General features: G+C 42.6%; 1 protein-coding gene across 1 annotated transcript; it reads left to right on the forward strand.

Annotated features, from left to right (window-relative positions):
* The first annotated feature begins 1,083 nt into the window (after positions 1-1,083).
* On the forward strand, positions 1,084-12,174 carry rdh10a (retinol dehydrogenase 10a). The gene is made up of 6 exons (XM_034216408.1): positions 1,084-1,605; positions 2,137-2,372; positions 8,232-8,330; positions 9,277-9,422; positions 10,109-10,240; positions 10,896-12,174. The coding sequence occupies exons 1-6, from the start codon at positions 1,320-1,322 to the stop codon at positions 10,987-10,989; spliced, it is 993 nt and encodes a 330-aa protein (XP_034072299.1). The 5' UTR covers positions 1,084-1,319; the 3' UTR covers positions 10,990-12,174.
* The last annotated feature ends 7,864 nt before the right edge of the window (positions 12,175-20,038 follow it).

Below are 20,038 nucleotides of genomic sequence, written 5' to 3' on the forward strand. Positions count from 1 at the left end.
ACTATAGAGTAATCATATATTTTTCCATTTTAGGCTTCCTTTATCTTCTGCACATGTGTTAATATGCTCAATCAAATATCTTGCAGTCATATTTTATGAGCTTTTACACTAGAGAGCTAACGTATATTAAAACAATTTAACTAACAATGCTTGCTCTTTATTATAAATAGGCATAATTTGCTTCTAATTGTGCACCAGGCTACGTTTTGCTGTAATTATACACATGTAATACATTGGGACCCCCTCCCCCTAAGACACTCCCACCAAACATCTCAAAGGGTGCAAGACGTTGCACAGAAAGGGACATAAAACACATGTTTACATTAAATGCACCTTATGTAATGTCCTTATAGGCCACCAGCTGTTTTTTATTATTATAATATTCATAATTATGTTTGTGTTATGAATAAAAACACCTTTATGCAGCAGGCTGTTCCACATAGAAACACATGGTACTATTGTCCAGCCTTTTTTCTTTTTTACGTGTGTCTGGTTACGTAGCCTGTTATCGATCTGCTTTCCGCATTGAGCAGATCGCAATGCATCAGTGTCAGTTAATAGCTTTGATATGTGTTAATAGACTTCTTTAAGTGTAGTATTGCGTGGAGAAAAAGGTGCTAAAATGACCAAAAGTGCGGTTATTCTTTCAAAAACAAAGATGGTTTTGCTTGGACGGACATTGACCTGGACTGTGATGTGGCCTGCATTTCTGTCACGGTGGAAAAACTCGGTATGAGAATATACAATGTTCTTAAAATCCAAATTTTGATCATATAACTAATCAAAAAATAAGATTAAAATAAAAATAGCTTAAAAAAAAAAGGTATGCAATTGTCGTCTAAAGCCATATTTGAGCATTTTAATGTATTATAGGCTAAATGACTTTCATAATAAAAGTCAAAAGATAATTATAAATGCAGCAGTGGCTTACTCTCTAATCTTCCTCTGGGATGTTTCATTGAGGGGGGGGGGGGCTCGCATCAGATGAGTGTTAGGTAAAATCTGCTGGGTTACATCACCTCTCAGTGTAATGTATGGAGCTTCGTTGTGACTCTGAGTCTGCCTCCTATTGGGTGCTCGTTGATGGGAGGACTGGATAAATAGCAGGGGAGATGCTGGTGAGGATGAGATGAGGTTCAGCAGAGGAAGTGGGAGGATCGTGGCTCAAAAGTCAATGCAACTGGACTGCATCTCAACTCTCTCTCACTCCACACTTTCTACCTGTGCTGCAAGTTTTCAAACCGGCATCTGCTGCACTCAGGTTTAAAAGAAGAAGGACCCTTCATTCTCCGCCGCTTAATTGACTGCTTCCGACCAAGATGATGATCCTTATCGCGGAGTTCTTCGTGGTGATTCTCAAGGTGCTCTGGGCTTTTGTAACAGCCGGCTGTAAATGGGTGGTGCGACCAAAGGAGAAGAGTGTGGCCGGACAGGTGTGCGTAATCACCGGGGCTGGAAGTGGCCTCGGACGGCTCTTCGCCAAAGAGTTTGCCCGGAGAAGAGCCATCCTGGTGCTTTGGGACATTAACAGCCAGGGCAATGAGGAAACAGCCGAGATGGTGAGGCAGATTTACCACGAGCTGGACACTCCCATCACCAAAGACGGTAAGAAATGAGGATGTTATCAGTTTTTAAAGCATGTTCTGAGAAGTCGAATTGTGTTTGCAGTGTGGAAAATCATAGTAGTTGTGTAAAAATATGACGGTGTGTGTTCAGTCTACAGATTTACCACAAGTCTTAAACACTGTTAAAAGCACATTTTTCTATTGCTCAAAATTCCTGAAAATCTTAATCTCTCTAAAACTCAAACATGTTCAGGGAAACTAGGTCAAATTCTTTTTGGCTTATGCAGTGTGGAAAACACATTTCAAGGATAGTATTTCTGTTCACTGAACACACTGAAATGTTGCACACTGTCAGATTGTGAAGGCTAAACAAACTGTTAAAATGAGCTTTTATGTTGCCCAAAATGGCTGAAAAGTGACTTCCTAATCCCTCTAAAATTCAATCATGTACGCACTCAGAAATCACCAACACTCCCTCATCTTAAACCCATGTAATGTCCCTAAAATGAATCACAAAACCAGTTAGAAGCAGCCTGTTGAACACACTTTCTCCCCCTCTTTCCCCCTCCAGGACCTGTTGGAGGGGTCGAGGAGGTCCCCCCTTTCCAGCCGCAGGTCTACACCTATGTGTGTGACGTGGGGAAGCGTGAGCATGTGTACGCCACAGCTGACAAGGTGCGTCGAGACGTGGGAAACGTGGACATACTGATCAACAACGCCGGCGTGGTCTCCGGACACCACCTCCTGGAGTGCCCTGATGAACTGATCGAGCGCACCATGGTGGTCAACTGCCACGCACACTTCTGGGTGAGCAAGATCAAGCATTTCTTTTCAAGATTCAAGGCTTTTATTGTCATTTGTTCAAAATCTGAGGTCACAGGCTCCTCCAACAGAACACAATAAAACAGATAATAGAAATAGTGCAGAATAGTCGATATACAAGTAATTGGAATATTGATATAAGTTGCAAACAGATGAATGTTGTGGATCCATTCATAAAACTGAAGACTCTAAGGTGTTACAGACAGTATTAAGAAGCCTTCCCTTGCTTTAATGTAGTTTCATTCTGTCAGAGGAAAGTCATGAGTGTGTCTTTTTTAAAGTCTGGCATCGTGCAGACGCAGATCCCCGAGGTATGTCAGCCCGCGGAGATGTGCACAGATCTAACCTGCGTGATGGAGGTTGTGTGCGTGGGACGGATCTGTCAGCCACATTTTGTTGGCAGTGATTTGTTGTGTATCAGGTTCTGCTCTCTGGCTCTTGTTCAATGTGAATACTTATCTGAGAGGCTACGTGGGCTTGATGGAGTGAATGTGTTGCACTTTAGATAAGCATGTGCTGCAGTGTTAGTGCTATCGGATGTGTTTTTAAAGGGTGTGGGAAGTCTCTCCGCTCCATTGAGAAGCCTTACTGATGGGACTTGATTGCTTAGCATTGAAGCGCCTCACATCATTGATTGCTTTACTCTGCCGGACACTTATTGTGATTGGGCACAAATTGGAAATGTGGGTCTGTACAGTCCATCTTTGTATTTGTGACGATTTGAGCTACGTGTGTCCTGAAGCAGAGGATGATCCTCTATGATGTGAAGCCCCCTAATTGAGCGTGAAACTCTCTCTGCTGGCCATCTCCACGTTCTCTCACAGCCACGACTGGGAGTCAGGATCCAGTGGCAGATTTTGAATTTTTTAATGGGGGTCTGTGTTTGTGTTCTCCCATATTCTGTGGAGACTAGAGCGTGGTTTCTTTAAGGGGTCGGGAGTTGGGGGGGTGGCAGATGAAAGGAGGACTTAATGAATGGCGACGGGCAGAATAGAGGATGTGGTTCATTAAAGACACAAGCTGGATGAATGGAGCTTAGACTAACAGGGACCTGTCCACTTTCCTCCCTTACACAAACACAGCACAGTTACTCAGTGCATTCAGGTGGCACGTTACACAAACCTTTTGATTCAGCTCCTCAACAAGAGGCTTTTAAAAAGGGCTTAATTGTGGTTTATGACTCAACTAATACCCTCAGTTTAGAGCCAAGTCATACAAAGTTTGAAGTGTTTATTTAGGTGCACGCTGACAATGAAGGGATATGATAAAAGAAGGAGATGAATTCAGAGTCTTTCTACTTCCTTTGTCTTCTTCTCAGTTATCTTTTCATGCTTCAGCGTCATTGAAGAGGTATTTTATTATTCAACGAGACATCAGAGCGGCGATGTCAACCCCCAAAACTGCTCAGCTTTCCTTAGAGACAATTATTAAACTTTCCCGCCCAGTTTCTCAAGAGCAAAACAAGAACGATTACATTTGGTGGATAGTGTAGTAAAGGTGTGTGTGTGTGTGTGTGTGTGTGTGTGTGTGTGTGTGTGTGTGTGTGTGTGTGTGTGTGTGTGTGTGTGTGTGTGTGTGTGGTGTGTGTGTGTGTAGTGTGTGTGTGTGTGTGTGTGTGTTGTGTCGTGGTGGTTGTTGTGTGGGGTGTGGTGTGTGTGTGTGTGTCTGTGTGAGTGTTGTTGGATGTGGTGGTGTTGTGTGTGTGTGTGTGTGTGTGTGTGTGTGTGTGTGTGTGTGTGTGTGTGTGTGTGTGTGTGTGTGTGTGTGTGTGTGTGTGTGTGTGTGTGTGTGTGTGTGTGTGTGTGTGTGTGTGTGTGTCTTTTTGGAGGCAATGGGTGCAGCTGCATGCCAGCTCTACACACACACACACACACACAGCTATGATTCAGCCCCTCTCTTCTTTTAGCTTTTAATGAGACGGGGTCATAACATTTAATTAGTTTGATGATGCTTTGATTAGTCCAGCTGGTGTTGTTTTTTTTTCTAGGACGGGGAATGTGCCTCAGTGAGTGTCACCACAGCTTGTGTTTGAGGATTAGAGCGTGTGTGTGTGTGTGCCCGTGCATCTTGAGCCGGTTACCCAACAGGTGGTTTTTGGCCACAATGAGCAGCAGCATCCTCTCTCTGGGTTACATGAGAGCAGCGAGCGCTCCACAGTGACATGGCGGGAAAAGAGCAGAGGAAAAGAGGAAGGAAGGCAGTGGCTTCCCATCCACAGAGAGGCGAGAGGGTAATGGTAAGCTGCTGCTGACCCACTTTATCTGACAATTGCTTTCTTGTCTGCGAATCAGTTTGACAAGATGCCAGGCGACAGGATCCAAGTTCTGCAGGCCGCATTCCTGCTGGAGCCGGAGAAAGGAGGCAGCCAGGCAGAAGGGTCCTACTTCACTGGTTTTATATGCCCCCCCCTCCCTTAGATTGGTGCACCTGTAGCCCTTGATACAGCGGGGACATGTTGGGTTTCTCCTGTACCTGTTCACATCTCAGGGAGGGGATAAAGGGGTAAAGAGAAGTCAGTTATTCCATCGCTTAGACGTGGATATCTTTAGAAAAGTTGGCATTTAGGAGCAAGATTTGAATTGGTTTAATCATTCTGAACTTCTAGTACATTGACACGTGGCTTTTATATCCTCGGAGCTATTGTTTCAAGAACATATCTTAAACGTGTGCGTTCAAACCAGAGAAAGACTTAATTTATGTTAAGAACCTTCAGAGAATTCTGACCGTAGCCTTTAAAGTTTAGTTTAGTTTTCTATCATATTAAAGTGAAAATATTTGAGTTTGGGGACAAAATTCAGAGACTTTTAACGACCTATCTTGGACTTTGAGCATCTAGGTGAACATTTGTCACTATTTTCAGAAGTTTTATAGACCAGTTGATTGAAGTTGGAAAACAATAGTTAGATGGACCCAAATGTACAGAAGCTCAGTGTGAACCAGTTACTTGAGTTGTTGGGTGCATACAGTGCAGACACTTCCTCCGCTGTGGTTGCTCTCAGGTAAACTGGACTCCAGTTGTCTCACCATCAGGGGTCTGAGGCTTGTGACCAGCATGGCCACCACAACAGGACCACTCTGCATCCATCCTCCTGTAAACGCAACCCACTCAAATTCCTCTGTGTTTTCGGATCAGACGAGCTCAGGCGTTTTCTCCCTCTCGTCCGGGGAGAAGTCAGCCCAATTAAATGGCCATCTGGTGCTACGAAAAGGCCAATATTTTGTTCATATTCCTGTTGGTCAGGCGCTCGCACTAATGCAGCCTGACACCCCAGCTGCAAGAAGCTTTGTGTGGCTTAAATGCTCCTGGGGGCACGCACCAATTAGGGGTTGCAGCGGGCAGAAGCACCCGCACATAGGGCAAGGAGGCCCGGCTGTGTCAGCGGGTAATTTAGCGGAACAAGGGAGCGTTGAGACCCAATTACGGCCGCTCTGATGTAAGACACGAGCGCCTGGTTGCCTTCACACATTTTGTGTCTGAGAGGTCAGCGGGGGTCATACCCACATGCCAGAGCTGCCATGAGAAGCGGGACATCAGAGGAGGGTGGGAGCGTTTCACCATCATCCTTCCCTCCATCACTCCCAGTTATTTTTAGACCCAAATCAGCAGAATTGTCCAGTTGTATCTTGACTGTTGGCTCTGGCCGTGCAGCGCTGTGCCAGATCGAGTCATTCCCCGCTCTCTGACTTTCTGTGGGAGTGGGAAACTTTGGCTGCAGTGATTTATATTTATAAATATACGGGCATATCTGAAGTTAATGCTCCGTTTGCACGCAACATCCAGAGGACCTTCCTCAGCTTCTGCCCCAGGTTCTCCTCTCTTTGGGCCTCTCAGCATTTGATGACTTGAGTACGTTTTACAAAATGTATTTCCTGAAAAAGTACAGATGTTTGGAGCCGAGTCAGATCAGTTATACTGTAGCTTGCAGTAGAAAAGCGGTGAAGTCATCGTGCTCCGTTTCTCTGTGTAGATCTGACGTTCAATTCAGATGCAGAGAGGAAGGAGTCAGTCGGTCCGATGCAGTTAATCTCTGGTTGCAGTTTTAATGAGGCTGTTCCTCCCTGCCAGTGGTTTCATGGCTGTACTACCTGGTACCATGCTCCACATGTTTACTGAATCATTTCTCTGGCCGGGCTGCACACTGTACAACCAATGAAACTGTTATATGACCACACCACTATTGGAAACTAGGAATACAACTGTCAAAGGTAATAACAAATGTTCACCTATATTTTCCAGAACCCAAAGTGTATAAAAACTCACAATCTGTAGACGTTTACATATTGGTATTATTTAGAGCTGTAATGGCCGAAAAAGCAGTTTCTAGCATCCCATGTTCCTCCTGTCTTTGTGATTAGAAGCTGTCATCAGTGACAGTAGAAAGGGTGTTGCAGGCTTCATGCATTGTTCATCACTACGGCAGCACACATCTGACCTGAATAGATGTCGCAGTGCGAGCAACAAAAGGCCTGCTGTTTGTTTGTGGACCTCCTGCGGGGAGAGTGATTGGTCAGTTCCTGTCGTTGCCGTCACATGTCACACCTGCTGATTGGCTCATGCGGAGTCCAAAGTCAGCAGACGGGCAGAATGAGGAATGGATCTGTAAGTTAATCAAGCCTGAATCTGCTCTGCTGGGCGGCTGCTCTCACCTCTCACGTGGATGAAGCCCTTTCAGCGCTCAGCGCTCATCTGGCTGCCGATTGGTCCGCTGCTGATTGTGCCGAGAGACCAGAGGCTGGGTTTTATTGTTGTTGAGTGAACGGAGGCCTGTGATCGGCGTTGTCACCAAGTCTTTAGAGCCGGGCTCACCAGATCTGTGTGGGAAAAGAACAGATTGTACAGCAGCGAGCGTGCACGCACACACACACACACACACACACACACACACACACACACACACACACACACACACACGTACGTTTGTTCAGTGGATACCTGCAGAAAGGAAAACCCTCACACTTCCTTCAACATCCAATTCACACCTAGCACAAAGGAGAAAAGCTTTCAACTTCTTACATCCGCCAACAGGTTGTGTTTCGGTTCAGTTTGTCTGCAGGATTACAGAAACAAATGTAGGCTTGATATTCTTTAAACTTTGTGGAAGAGTGCAGCGTTGGCTAAATTAGGGTTAGGTCTTTGAGTTGTGAAACGCGCTATATAAATAAAATGCATTATTATTATTATTATTATTATTATTAAATTAGAACCTGGTTGATTTGGGAGCTTATCTGAATTACAGGGCGGATAAACGCATTCATTTGACTTTGGATAACATTGGCTGGAAAGGGCATCTGTGCTGCATTCATGGGGTGCAAGAACAATAGGGGAAAGTTTACATGAAAAACAACTCAGAGAATTGTCTGAGTTGGATGTACATAACATTTGCGAGGATCTATCAATCTAACACAAGGATCCAATAAAATGACGCAAAAGTAAAATGCCGATGCATAACAGTTTTAAGATGTGCCTTTAATTTGTAATTCTCAGTTTCCTCAATTCAATCCAAATGTACCTCCTCAATACAGATGTGTTATTCCACTTGTCAAATCAAATTGTAGTTGTGTTGATACAAACCTAACTGAGTTACGTTGATTGCCTGAATTTCGGCAGAGTCAGAGATATCAGCAAGTATTCTAACATTGTCCGAAAACCCCGACTATAAAATCATATTGTGATGAAACTTTTACGACCCTGCTGCTCTGTCGGATTATATTTTGTTGTGCATGTTATGAATTCTCATTCAGACGCGTCTCTGTGCATCACCATGGAGAAGAGGGGGAATAAGAGGGGATCAAAGGGCTTTGGCACAGACAAACTAACCTTCCTCTCCCTTCTGTCTCCCTCAGACCACCAAGGCGTTCCTCCCCAAGATGCTGGAGCTGAATCACGGCCACATTGTGACGGTTGCCAGCTCCCTGGGTTTATTCAGCACAGCTGGAGTGGAGGTTAGTAACACACACACACACACACACACACACACACACACACACACACACACACACACACACACACACACACACACACACACACACACACACACACACACACACACACACACATCCCGGCGTTCCCACCATCCAAAAACCAGAGCTTTTTCTGCAGAGCGAGGTCAGGCCCCCTTTCTCTAAGTTGTCCCCCCACCCGTTAAATTAAGGGACACAGATGAGCATTGGGGAGCCTCTTATAGATTTCAATCTGCAGCAGTGGGGGGGGGGGGGGGTGTGGGGCCCCTATTGGGCTCTGACAGCTCCCGAGGGAGCGAGACATCTTCATCACGGCTTTGTGAACAACGCTCAGTATTCAGCTCACAGCAGCGCCCGGAGGATAGTGTTTCCCTTCCTATAGTGTCCCCCTCCTGCTTCTTATTGTAATGCATATTAAAATATTAAGTGGAGTCATTCATCTCCATAAACGCAGTAAATTGTGGTTTTTATTTGGAGATTTCAGTGTCATTTTCAGACGGCCTACAGGGACCGCGTTTGTTTTCATAGCTGCGCGTTTTGCTTTCCTTGTACGAACCATTCCTCCACAACGATTAAGTCTGCCTTCAAAGGGACTTAGTCAGTTTCTCTGCAGCTATTATACTTCCTGGAAATGCCTCGGCTGTGTTTTCAGACATTAATTTCAGGGAACTAAAGCCTCGTGTGTCATGCGGGCACAGTCAAATCTCTTTATCCTCCCCGCGTTTATCGACATGCATCTGTGTTTGCCTTAGAAAAAAGATTATGTCCACGCCGGCGGACCACATCAAAACCTTCCAGCAGTCTCCTGATGCAGCGGGGAAGAATGCTAATGAAACTGTAGCTCGCTGTATTATTAACAGCACAGAAAAGCCCGGGGCATGTCTGATAATGTTCTGCCTGGCCTAACCTGTTCTCTCTCCTCCCTCAGGATTACTGCGCCAGTAAGTTCGGTGCCATCGGGTTCCACGAGTCGCTCAGCCATGAGATAAAAGCCTCAGAGAAGGAGGGCATCAACATGACTCTGGTTTGTCCTTACCTGGTGGACACGGGAATGTTCAAAGGCTGCCGGATAAGGTCAGCCTCCTCACACACGTCTCACTTTAACTCCGCTTGTTTAGAAGCTCTCTGCATCTGGCTTCAGTTTCTCTGATCGTCGCCTCCTCGCAAACACCTTCTTTAGAGTTTAAAGCAGCACAGAGTCATTTGTACAAGTCTGCTTAAACAAAGCCATTCCCAGGAGATACTTTACTAACAGGTGCACCCCCCCTTGTTCTGCTGACCACTTTGGTTAATGGTTACAGTCAGCAGGTGGCTTCACTGTGCCTCAACATTTCAGCCTTTTTAACCAGTATCACTTCATTTAAGGATAACAACATAAAGCCCTTCGCACTCCAGTTTCTGAATCATTTCAATCAAATCTAACTTTCTTTCCTACAAAAACTCTTTGTCAGCTTCACAATAAGAAAGTGAAATATCTCGCTATGTTAAAACTTGATAAGGGCATCTCCTTCCTTAATCCAGATCTGCCTCAAAATGCATTATGTTATTCTTTGGCTTGTGCTACACACTCTCTTTAAGTTTCATGACAATCCTGCAAGTCGTGTTTCCGTAATCCTGCAAACAAACAAACAACAAATCAAGCCCAAGACGTCCCTTGTGACAGACACAACTAAAAGGACAAGACACTAGAAAAACAGACACACTACATGTTGAGTTTCGTGACTTTTCGAGCCTGTAAATGACAGATGTTCTGCCCACAGGAAGGAGATTGAGCCTTTCCTCCCCCCCCTGAAGCCAGAGTTCTGTGTGAAGCAGTCGATGAGGGCCATCCTCACCGACCAGCCCATGATCTGCACGCCTCGCATCGTCTATATGGTCAACTTCATGAAAAGGTGAGCTTCGGTATTGTATAAAGTTCATGAACATTGAGACAATGAGCAGTGAGAGGGTTTCAATGTACTGTTCTCTTATTGCAAAGGGTTACTTCTCCCTGCGACTGGTGAAATGTTCTCCACTGTCTTCTAAATAAGCTTCCTCCGACACTGTAATTTATTTAGTATAGCAACTTTCACAGAAATAGAATTCACAAGAAGGAACAAAAGTGAAAATGAAGACCACAGAATACAATAAGGCAGAAATGAAGGAACAGAAAGGAACACATGACACACATCTCAAGTAGAAACAAAAGCCAATGTAAAAAGATAGTCTTCAGTTGTTTTTTGAAAAGCTTCTACAGAGACTATAGGGGAGATATTAAGTGTTGGAGCACCACTTGGAAAGCAGTCCCTTTCAGAACCCCCCCTATGTGCACCATTCAATTCAAATGTATTCATATAGCCCAATATCAACACCACATATCTGAGAATATACAGAACATGACAAGATACATGTGAAAATACCACTGAATGGGTTCAAAGCACAATGACACAAATACAGTTCGTACAATCATTCATCAAATGAAGGGTCAATGAGGATGTTTAAAACGAGTCCTAACTGTACGCTGTCTGCCGTACAGTCACTAATCTGACCTCTGACCTTTCTCTGCAGCATCCTCCCCTTCGAGGCCATCGTCTGCATGTACCGGTTTTGGGCGCCGACAAGTGCATGTACCCGTTTCTGGCTCAGAGGAAGGAGGCGATGAACAACAACGAGGCGAAGAACGGGATCTAAGGAGGCGCTGTTTGTCACGCGAACAGAGGCACATAAACCTGCATGAGGAAACAACCACTGAGGATGAAGATGGGGAAAGGAGGAAGAGGAGGAGAGACTGAGTTAGACTGGTGCACTTGCATTGAGCAGATGCAAAGGTTTACCATATCGTTCTTCTGGAACAAAGAAAGCTGTGTACGACACAAAGGATTTATTTGACATTGTTTTGTCTTTTTTTGTAAGTTTAAAGAAACCAACACCTATATACTGTGTCACTAGTTTTTTGAAATCATACAGAAAAAGCTATCCTATAATTAACTATTTACGTAATGTAGTCACCAGCCTTATCTAGTGTCATTGTGGAAATATACAGTATGTTACTGTACAGACAGTAAAACATGTTTTTCACTTTTGTTTTATTTTTGTAGACATGCACTGTAATTCAGATTGTTCTCTACACGGCCAGCGCTCTGTGTGTAGGGCGGGAACGCAGCATTTCAAAGTCTCCCGAGGCTCTTTCAGGACATTGGTTTTGCAGCTTAACGACGATTTAAAGATAAAGACGTCGCCATAACCCCGTGTTGTTAAATCACCGACATGTAGCACACGTGTTGAAGTCTACGTGTTCCTGACGGGACGTTTAACGGCCAGATCGTGGCTGAAATCTCCATTTTATTTCAGGTGTGTGTGAGAAAACATGCGAGGTTGAACGAGCAGTCACTCCTGCGTTTGGGGGAGAAACCGAGAGGAAATGTGTTTATTTTCCAGATCTGTGGTGTTTATATTGTAAATGTATCTGTTACCAATATTATTTGTTAAAAAAAAAAGAAGGCTGTCCCAGTAACACTAACTGTCCCGTTAAATGTCTAAATGTTGTCGAGGTGACTGTCTCACCATATTTGATGTATGAATATTTTATATACCTTTTGGGACGACGACTTTTTGAATTTCAACGACATTCCAGTAGGTCTCACCCCCCCCCCCCCCCCCCCCGTCACAGCGATGAGCCTAAATTCTCTACCTCTTAATTTTTGCCATTTCTTTTTTTTGACAGTATGACATAAGCCTATTTTTTTGTAATTTTTTTCTGAAGACCGCTCCATAGCCGAGCAAAATGTGGTTCCAATGTTCAGTGTCTCTACCTAACTTAAATTAATAAAAGTGATTTAGATTATTACATGGTGTGTCGTTTTTGACAGAAATGCTGTACACTCATTTAAAGGACTGTTCGTCATCGATATATCCAGAGCCTGTCTCTGATTGGCTGAAACACCAAACAGATCATTGCAGCATTACCCATAATCCCCTCTGTTTCAGCCCTGTTTCCAAAGTGCTGATTCTCTGTCTGTTACTTTAGATGAAAATAAGGAGCCCCTCCCCACGCCCCTCTGAGAGACATTTGGTTACAAAGAACTCAATGGAGCTCTAGGAGGAGATTCAGGTGATAAGGGGGGGGGGGTTACCTTGGTTGCTGATTGGCTAATGGTTACACAAGACAACACATCGTTATGACATCACAAAGTGGCCAAAATCTGATCAGCTCATTTTCAGACAGGTTTTTATAGAAATGGATCAAAAAAAGAGAGAAACTTTGTTCCTGAATCTTTCAGAGTCTCTTTCCACAGAGGGGACACATGTTGATGTAGAAGAGACATGAAGAAGAGGGGACACATGTTGATGTAGAAGAGACATGAAGAAGAGGGGACACATGTTGATGTAGAAGAGACATGGAGAAGAGGGGACACATGTTGATGTAGAAGAGACATGAAGAAGAGGGGACACATGTTGATGTAGAAGAGACATGAAGAAGAGGGGACACATGTTGATGTAGAAGAGACATGAAGAAAGAGGGGACACATGTTGATGTAGAAGAGACATGGAGAAGAGGGGACACATGTTGATGTAGAAGAGACATGAAGAAGAGGAGACACATGTTGATGTAGAAGAGACATGAAGAAGAGGGGACACATGTTGATGTAGAAGAGACATGGAGAAGAGGGGACACTGTGAAGTCAACTTGAAAAATCCTCACAGGAGATCAAGGGGTTAAAAAGTCGGGCTGATTGACAGAGTCTGATATCAGTCTCTAATCAGCGTCGCTGCACCTTTAAAAGCACCTGAAAGAAGGCAGTAATCAAAGCTGGAGAGGACAAACTAAAGAGCGTGCGTCCAGCAGCAGCGAACCAGCAGCAGACACGTCGAAGAAGCAGCACTGGTGCAGCCGTAACAAGCTGGAGAGGCGGCCGGTGAGAGACGAACTGTGTGTTTAGAGTCATACAACTTGCCGTTCGTGGCGCACGTTAGAACGTGCGTTCTAGTTCAGTGTCATTTGTTTGTTTGATGTCCTCAAGCTAAAGCAACATGATTGTTGATTTAGAAACGAATGTGATTTGTTTATTGAGAGATGTAGATTGATAAAAACGGTTTGCATACTGCTAAAAATTCAGTCTATATTTGCATTTTTAATGAGACTGCATAAGTTAAAAACTGTTTAAAAACATAATTCATAAAAATACACTAAGAAATTAAAACAATATTCACAAGTGTTAAGTATATGTAAAGCATGTATTTTTGCATTTATTATTTGATCTGCATTGTATTTACAATAATTTTTTTATTTAAGGTTTTTTACCTTAAAACCTTACTACATACAGTAAGCTGTACAAAAACAACAAAAACGAAAGTAAAGAAGAACTCAAAAGAAACAAAGTTGTGGTCATTGTAGAGTGACTCTCAGTTAAAACCTCCTATGGACTTTACCAGCCCTTTCAAGCGGGTTACTGCAAATATACCCAACAGCTTGACAGACACATGTTGATGGAGAAGAGACACGAAGAAGAGGGGACACATGTTGATGTAGAAGAGACATGAAGAAGAGGGGACACATGTTGATGAAGAAGAGACATGAAGAAGAGGGGACACATGTTGATGTAGAAGAGACATGAAGAAGAGGGGACACATGTTGATGTAGAAGAGACATGAAGAAGAGGGGACACATGTTTGATGTAGAAGAGACATGAAGAAGAGGGGACACATGTTGATGTAGAAGAGACATGAAGAGGGGACACATGTTGATGTAGAAGAGACATGGAGAAGAGGGGACACATGTTGATGTAGAAGAGACACGAAGAAGAGGGGACACATGTTGATGTAGAAGAGACATGAAGAGGGGACACATGTTGAGGGAGAAGAGACATGGAGAAGAGGGCACATGTTGATGTAGAAGAGACATGGAGAAGAGGGGACACATGTTGATGTAGAAGAGACATGGGAAGAGGGGACACATGTTGATGTAGAAGAGACATGAAGAAGAGGGGACACATGTTGATGTAGAAGAGACATGAAGAAGAGGGGACACTGTTGATGAAGAAGAGACATGGAGAAGAGGGGACACATGTTGATGTAGAAGAGACATGAAGAAGAGGGGACACATGTTGATGTAGAAGAGACATGAAGAAGAGGGGACACATGTTGATGTAGAAGAGACATGAAGAAGAGGGACACATGTTGATGAGAGAGAGACATGAAGAAGAGGGGACACATGTTGATGTAGAAGAGACATGAAGAAGAGGGGACACATGTTGATGTAGAAGAGACACTGAGAAGAGGGGACACATGTTGATGTAGAAGAGACATGAAGAAGAGGGGACACATGTTGATGTAAGAAGAGACATGAAGAAGAGGGGGACACATGTTGATGTAGAAGAGACATGGAAGAAGAGGGGACACATGTTGAGGTAGAAGAGACATGAAGAAGAGGGACACATGTTGATGTAGAAGAGACATGAGAAGAGGGGACACATGTTGATGTAGAAGAGACATGAAGAAAGAGGGGACACATGTTGATGAAGAAAGAGACATGGAGAAGAGGGGACACATGTTGATGTAGAAGAGGACATGAAGAAGAGGGGACACATGTTGATGTAGAAGAGACATGGAGAAGAAGGGGACACATGTTGATGTAGAAGAGACATGAAGAAGAAGGGGATACATGTTGATGTAGAAGAGACATGAAGAAGAGGGGACCACATGTTGATGTAGAAGAGACATGAAGAAGAGGGGACACATGTTGATGTAGAAGAGACATGAAGAAGAGGGGACACATGTTGATGTAGAAGAGACATGAGAAGAAGGGACCACATGTTGATGTAGAAGAGACATGAAGAAGAAGGGGACACATGTTGATGTAGAAGAGACATGAGAAGAGGGGACACATGTTGATGTAGAAGAGACATGAAGAAGAGGGGCCACATGTTATGTAGAAGGCGACATGAAGAAGAGGGACAATGTGATGTAGAAGAAGAAGAAGGGTACACGTGTTGATGTAGAAGAGACATGAAGAAGAGGGGACACATGTTGATGTAGAAGAGACACTGAAGAAGAGGGGACACATGTTGATGTAGCAAGAGGACATTTGAGAAGCGGGGGACACATGTTGCTGTAGAAGAGACATGAAGAGAGGGGACACATGTTGATGTAGAAGAGACATGAAGACAGAGGGGACACATGTTGATGTAGAAGAGACATGAAGAAGAGGGGACACATGTTGATGTAGAAGAGACATGAAGAAGAGGGGACACATGTTGATGTAGAAGAGACAGAAGAAGAGGGGGACCACATGTTGATGTAGAAGAGACATGAAGAAGAGGGGACACATGTTGAAGTAGAAGAGACATGAAGAAGAGGGGACACATGTTGATGTAGAAGAGACATGAAGAAGAGGGGACACATGTTGATGTAGAAGAGACATGAAGAAGAGGGGACACATGTTGATGTAGAAGAGACATGAAGAAGAGGGGACACATGTTGATGTAGAAGAGACATGAAGAAGAGGGGACACATGTTGATGTAGAAGAGACATGGAGAAGTGGATTTAGCATGATAGGTGACCTTTAAAATCACTGAGTCACATTTGAGTATTTCTGTGATCGACTGACAGGAAAGAGGATCTTCTGCTGAATCAAACTGGTTTCGGTATCAGCGTCCTCCTCTCATTGTGACTCAGGCAGCCTTTAGATATGGGTGTTGGCTAAACAGGGCATTGTAAGTAGATATACAGTAGAGCATGTGATTCGAAAATGACAATAGAACAAGTGACGATCACTGAAGAGGAGAGAGGACACAGTGACGACGTGCATGTGTTTTAAGGGGGCGTTGCTACAGTTTAGAAAAGTTCCTGAAAAGAGTTAAATATAGGAAAAATAAATCACTTTTGAAGATTACGTTAAAAACTGCACCCTTCGAACAACTAAGTATGTACATGTTGTGCTTGCCTTACTTTATAGCAATACTGTTTGAGACACAGACGTTGTTTAATTGAATGGCTAATAAAGTCACTTATTAGAGTGACATGGTGGAAAACACAATCCACTTTGAAGATGAAGTAAAGTAACCACTTAGTGTGAGCACATGTCCAAAATAAACTAGGTTATCTTGAAACGGCCCCTTATTTATACACTGTGTCCACATTAAGCTCTCTTTATCACTCTCAAAAGAAAACTATAATGTAAATATTGTGCTTGCCTAACTTAACAATACAGAATAAGACACAGATGTTTCTTATTGATTTAATGGATAATAAAGTCAATAAAAAAGTACCTCATTTGAGTGAAATATGGGCTCAACCAATCCACTTGGAACAAGGTTAGAAGTGATTAATGATGGGCTGATTCAACTACAGAGGGGACATGGGCTGGAATGAAGTAAGAAACTAGTCATTCTTTGTGTTTATTTTGTACAGAATTTAAATAAATAAACAATTTATTAGCAAAAACATTTTACAGCCTGTGGTCAAAGGGATTTATCAACTCTCCAAATGACCAACATGCTCCTTTTTAATGCCACTATCCACATAAAGCTCTTTGCCCTCTGATGAGGATTTAAAAACACATCTAACCAAATAGAAACATTGCATCATTGGTACTTCTGTGTTTGAACTCATTTTATTTTGCTGTCTGAGACAACAACAACAACAACAACCCTATCATTCCTCTCCTTGCAGCTGACCTGATTTGAAGTCCTAATTGTTCCCATTCAGACGTCGTGAGATGCTTCGGACTCACATGGGGGACTTTACTGTGCTTTGAGAAGAAACCGACTCAATGCATTATTGAAACATTTCACAGGCTCCTTAAAAGGCCGTGCAATCGAAGTGATTTTAAAGTAATATACACAGGCTTTTAGACCGGCATAACTGTTGTGTCACATGGTCAGAATATGTTCCTGGTGTCCAGACGGCTCCACGGCCTCTAAATGAACAATAAAACACAAAGTAAACACATTGAGAGGTCAGAGCCTGCAGACCTGGGTCAGACTGTGTTTATGAGTCAGTCAGCAGCCGATGCTGTCTGCATGGGTCACTGCAGTGGACTCTGACACCGCAGAAAACACTAACAGATTGAGGCTTGTATTCATGTCGTTTTTTAAAGACAGCATAGGTAAAGGCTTCAGTTCTCTTATAAGGAGTGTCTGACAGCAAGATAAAGACGTGAACATATTCTAAATATAGCGTATTAATGAGCTGATATGGATGTTTTACTCCCAGGCTTCAAACTGCATCTATAACTGCAGGTTATACACTGACTATGGAAAAGTTACTGAGACAAGTGCACGCATAAAAATACCCACAAATGTCTATAAGCCTATTAGAAGCTTTGATTATCTGTCCACCAAAGTGACAATGCATTAGCTATTAAAATGTCTTCATTTAGATCAGGGGTGTCAAACTCAAGGCCCGGGGGCCAAATCCGGCCCGCGACTTCATTTCATGCGGCCCCATAAGAGCTTGCAAAGAATATAATATGTTTATTATACGGTTACATGCCGATTTACAGAAGCACGTTGCCCATAAACTACATGTCCCACAATGCATCTCAAATTCGATTTTATTCGGCTTTTCTTTTTAAATCATTTTGTGACATCACTTTCTGAGTTTAGGTGCTACATAGTTTGAGTTTCTCCTTTCTTATAAAATACCTGTATTTTGGACCCTGTTGTATTTTGACTTTCTATTTTAATTATCCAGAATATTGTATATTGTCTTGTTTATATTCTATAATAAAAAAAAATATGTTAATTCTCTTTTCCACTTTTTATGTGGCCATCAAGAGCTTGCAAATAATAAAATATGTTTATTATACGGTTACATGCCGATTTACAGAAGCACGTTGCCCATAAACTACATGTCCCACAATGCATCTCTTTTTTTGTGACATGCGCACTGAAGAGACTTGCAATTATTTGCCTGACTTCTGCTTTCAGACGTAGTTCATTATGAAGTCATTACCCTATCTGATAATAATCCAATGCTGAGGCAATAATGTAATATAATACATTATTTTATATATATTATATATGTATTTTTATATAGTCTTAAAGTTACACCCGGCCCTTTGAGTGCAACCATAATGCTGATGTGGCCGTGATGAAATTGAGTTTGACCCCCCTGCTTTTATCTCCTGATTCTTAACTTAAAGCTCAACTTATTCACCGATGAGTCTAAAGAAGAGGAAAAGGGCTGAAAACACTAACAGATTGAGGCTTGTATTCATGTCGTTTCGTGGCTTTAAATGCAACATAGGTAAAGGCTTCAGTTCTCTTATAACAAGGGTTAGTTGACAGCAAGATAAAGACGTGAACATATTCTAAATATAGCGCATTAATGAGCTGGATGTTTTAGTCCCAGGCTTCAAACTGCATCTATAACTGCAGGTTGTTCAAGGTTCTTTATTTTGTCATACGGACATAGCAGTGTAGTCATGCCGATGAACATCTTAGGTCAGACTCACTATGGAAAAGTTACTGATACAAATGAACTTAAATGCACGCTTACAAATCCCAAAAACTGAGATTTCTATAAGCCTTTTCGAGGCTTTGATTCTCTGTCCTAAAAAGTGACAATGCATTATTTAAATGTCTTCATTTCGACACCAGATCTATAACAAAACGCAGGTTTCTGATTTCATTTCCTGATTTCTCTCACTCAACATATTCACTGATCTAAAGAGTCTGTAATCTGTTGAATCCAAAGAAGAGTAAACAGCAAGGTAAATGCGTGAACATATTCTAAATATAACGTACAATTTGACTTTAAAAACCAGCGATTAAATCAGTCAAACGGTGCAAAAGTCACAACATGTGTTAATATTGACATTTTCTAGTGTGCACTTTTTGGATGAAACTCATATAAATGAAATCTTCGGTCATCATTGTGTATCTCATGTTGTTTGAACTACTTTCTAAGTGGCTTTAATGAACTATAAGCTGTATTTCTCCCTGGGGTGTCTTTGCTGTAGGTACACTTCTTTGGTGAGTAATTAGCAAAGATTTCAAAGTGTCTGCACGGAGACAGAAACTATTAGTATTTTGGCTTAACTCGAGCAGACCCATCAGCACCTCCCTCTCTCCCCTCCTGTTAATACAGCTGTACTTTAGAGGACTTCAGGGGGTCGATCGCACATCATTCAGACGGAAAAATCAATAACTCTGGCGTGGAAAATCTGCACAGCTCCATTGATTCTAGTCTATTTTGGGCAGCAAGGTTCACTTCACATATCGTCAGGTCAGACATTCATCTGGGGTCAAACTGACCAGGAGGGGAAAGAAATGACGTAGTGCTTTGTCTCAATTGCTTTTTATCGTAACACCAACTTTGTTCAGCCTCAAACTGGAAGGAGTTGAACCAGCAATGATACAAACAAAATGTACAATATAATAATTTAAATACTTGGTTCAGAATGTAAATATTAACAACCAGAAAAGCTACTGGAAAATATAGATTACATCTTTTTAGATTAGCTTTTTATTATCAACCCCCACTTTAAATGTTCTTTTAGTCTTTCTTATTTACCCATTTTATAGGTCTTAATCTTTTTATTTCTGTTGTACCGATATGTTCACTTTGTTTTGAGGGGTTTTATATTTGATATTGTTGCATCGACTCAGTTGTCTTGTGTCTATTTATTGTATTGTTATTATCATACCTTTGACCTCCTGGTGTCTCTCAACCTGATCACATGTTATATTTTGCTGCATGGACCTTT

The sequence above is a fragment of the Gymnodraco acuticeps genome, unplaced genomic scaffold (genome assembly GCF_902827175.1).
Source record: "Gymnodraco acuticeps unplaced genomic scaffold, fGymAcu1.1, whole genome shotgun sequence".
Classification (NCBI taxonomy): Eukaryota; Metazoa; Chordata; class Actinopteri; order Perciformes; family Bathydraconidae; genus Gymnodraco; species Gymnodraco acuticeps.

Coding starts and splice junctions, on each gene's coding strand:
- rdh10a (XM_034216408.1), top strand. CDS start 1,320: ATGATGATCCTTATCGCGGAGTTCTTCGTGGTGATTCTCAAGGTGCTC. Junction 1,606..2,136: donor CACTCCCATCACCAAAGACG/GTAAGAAATGAG, acceptor TTCCCCCTCCAG/GACCTGTTGGAGGGGTCGAG. Junction 9,423..10,108: donor TTCAAAGGCTGCCGGATAAG/GTCAGCCTCCTC, acceptor TTCTGCCCACAG/GAAGGAGATTGAGCCTTTCC.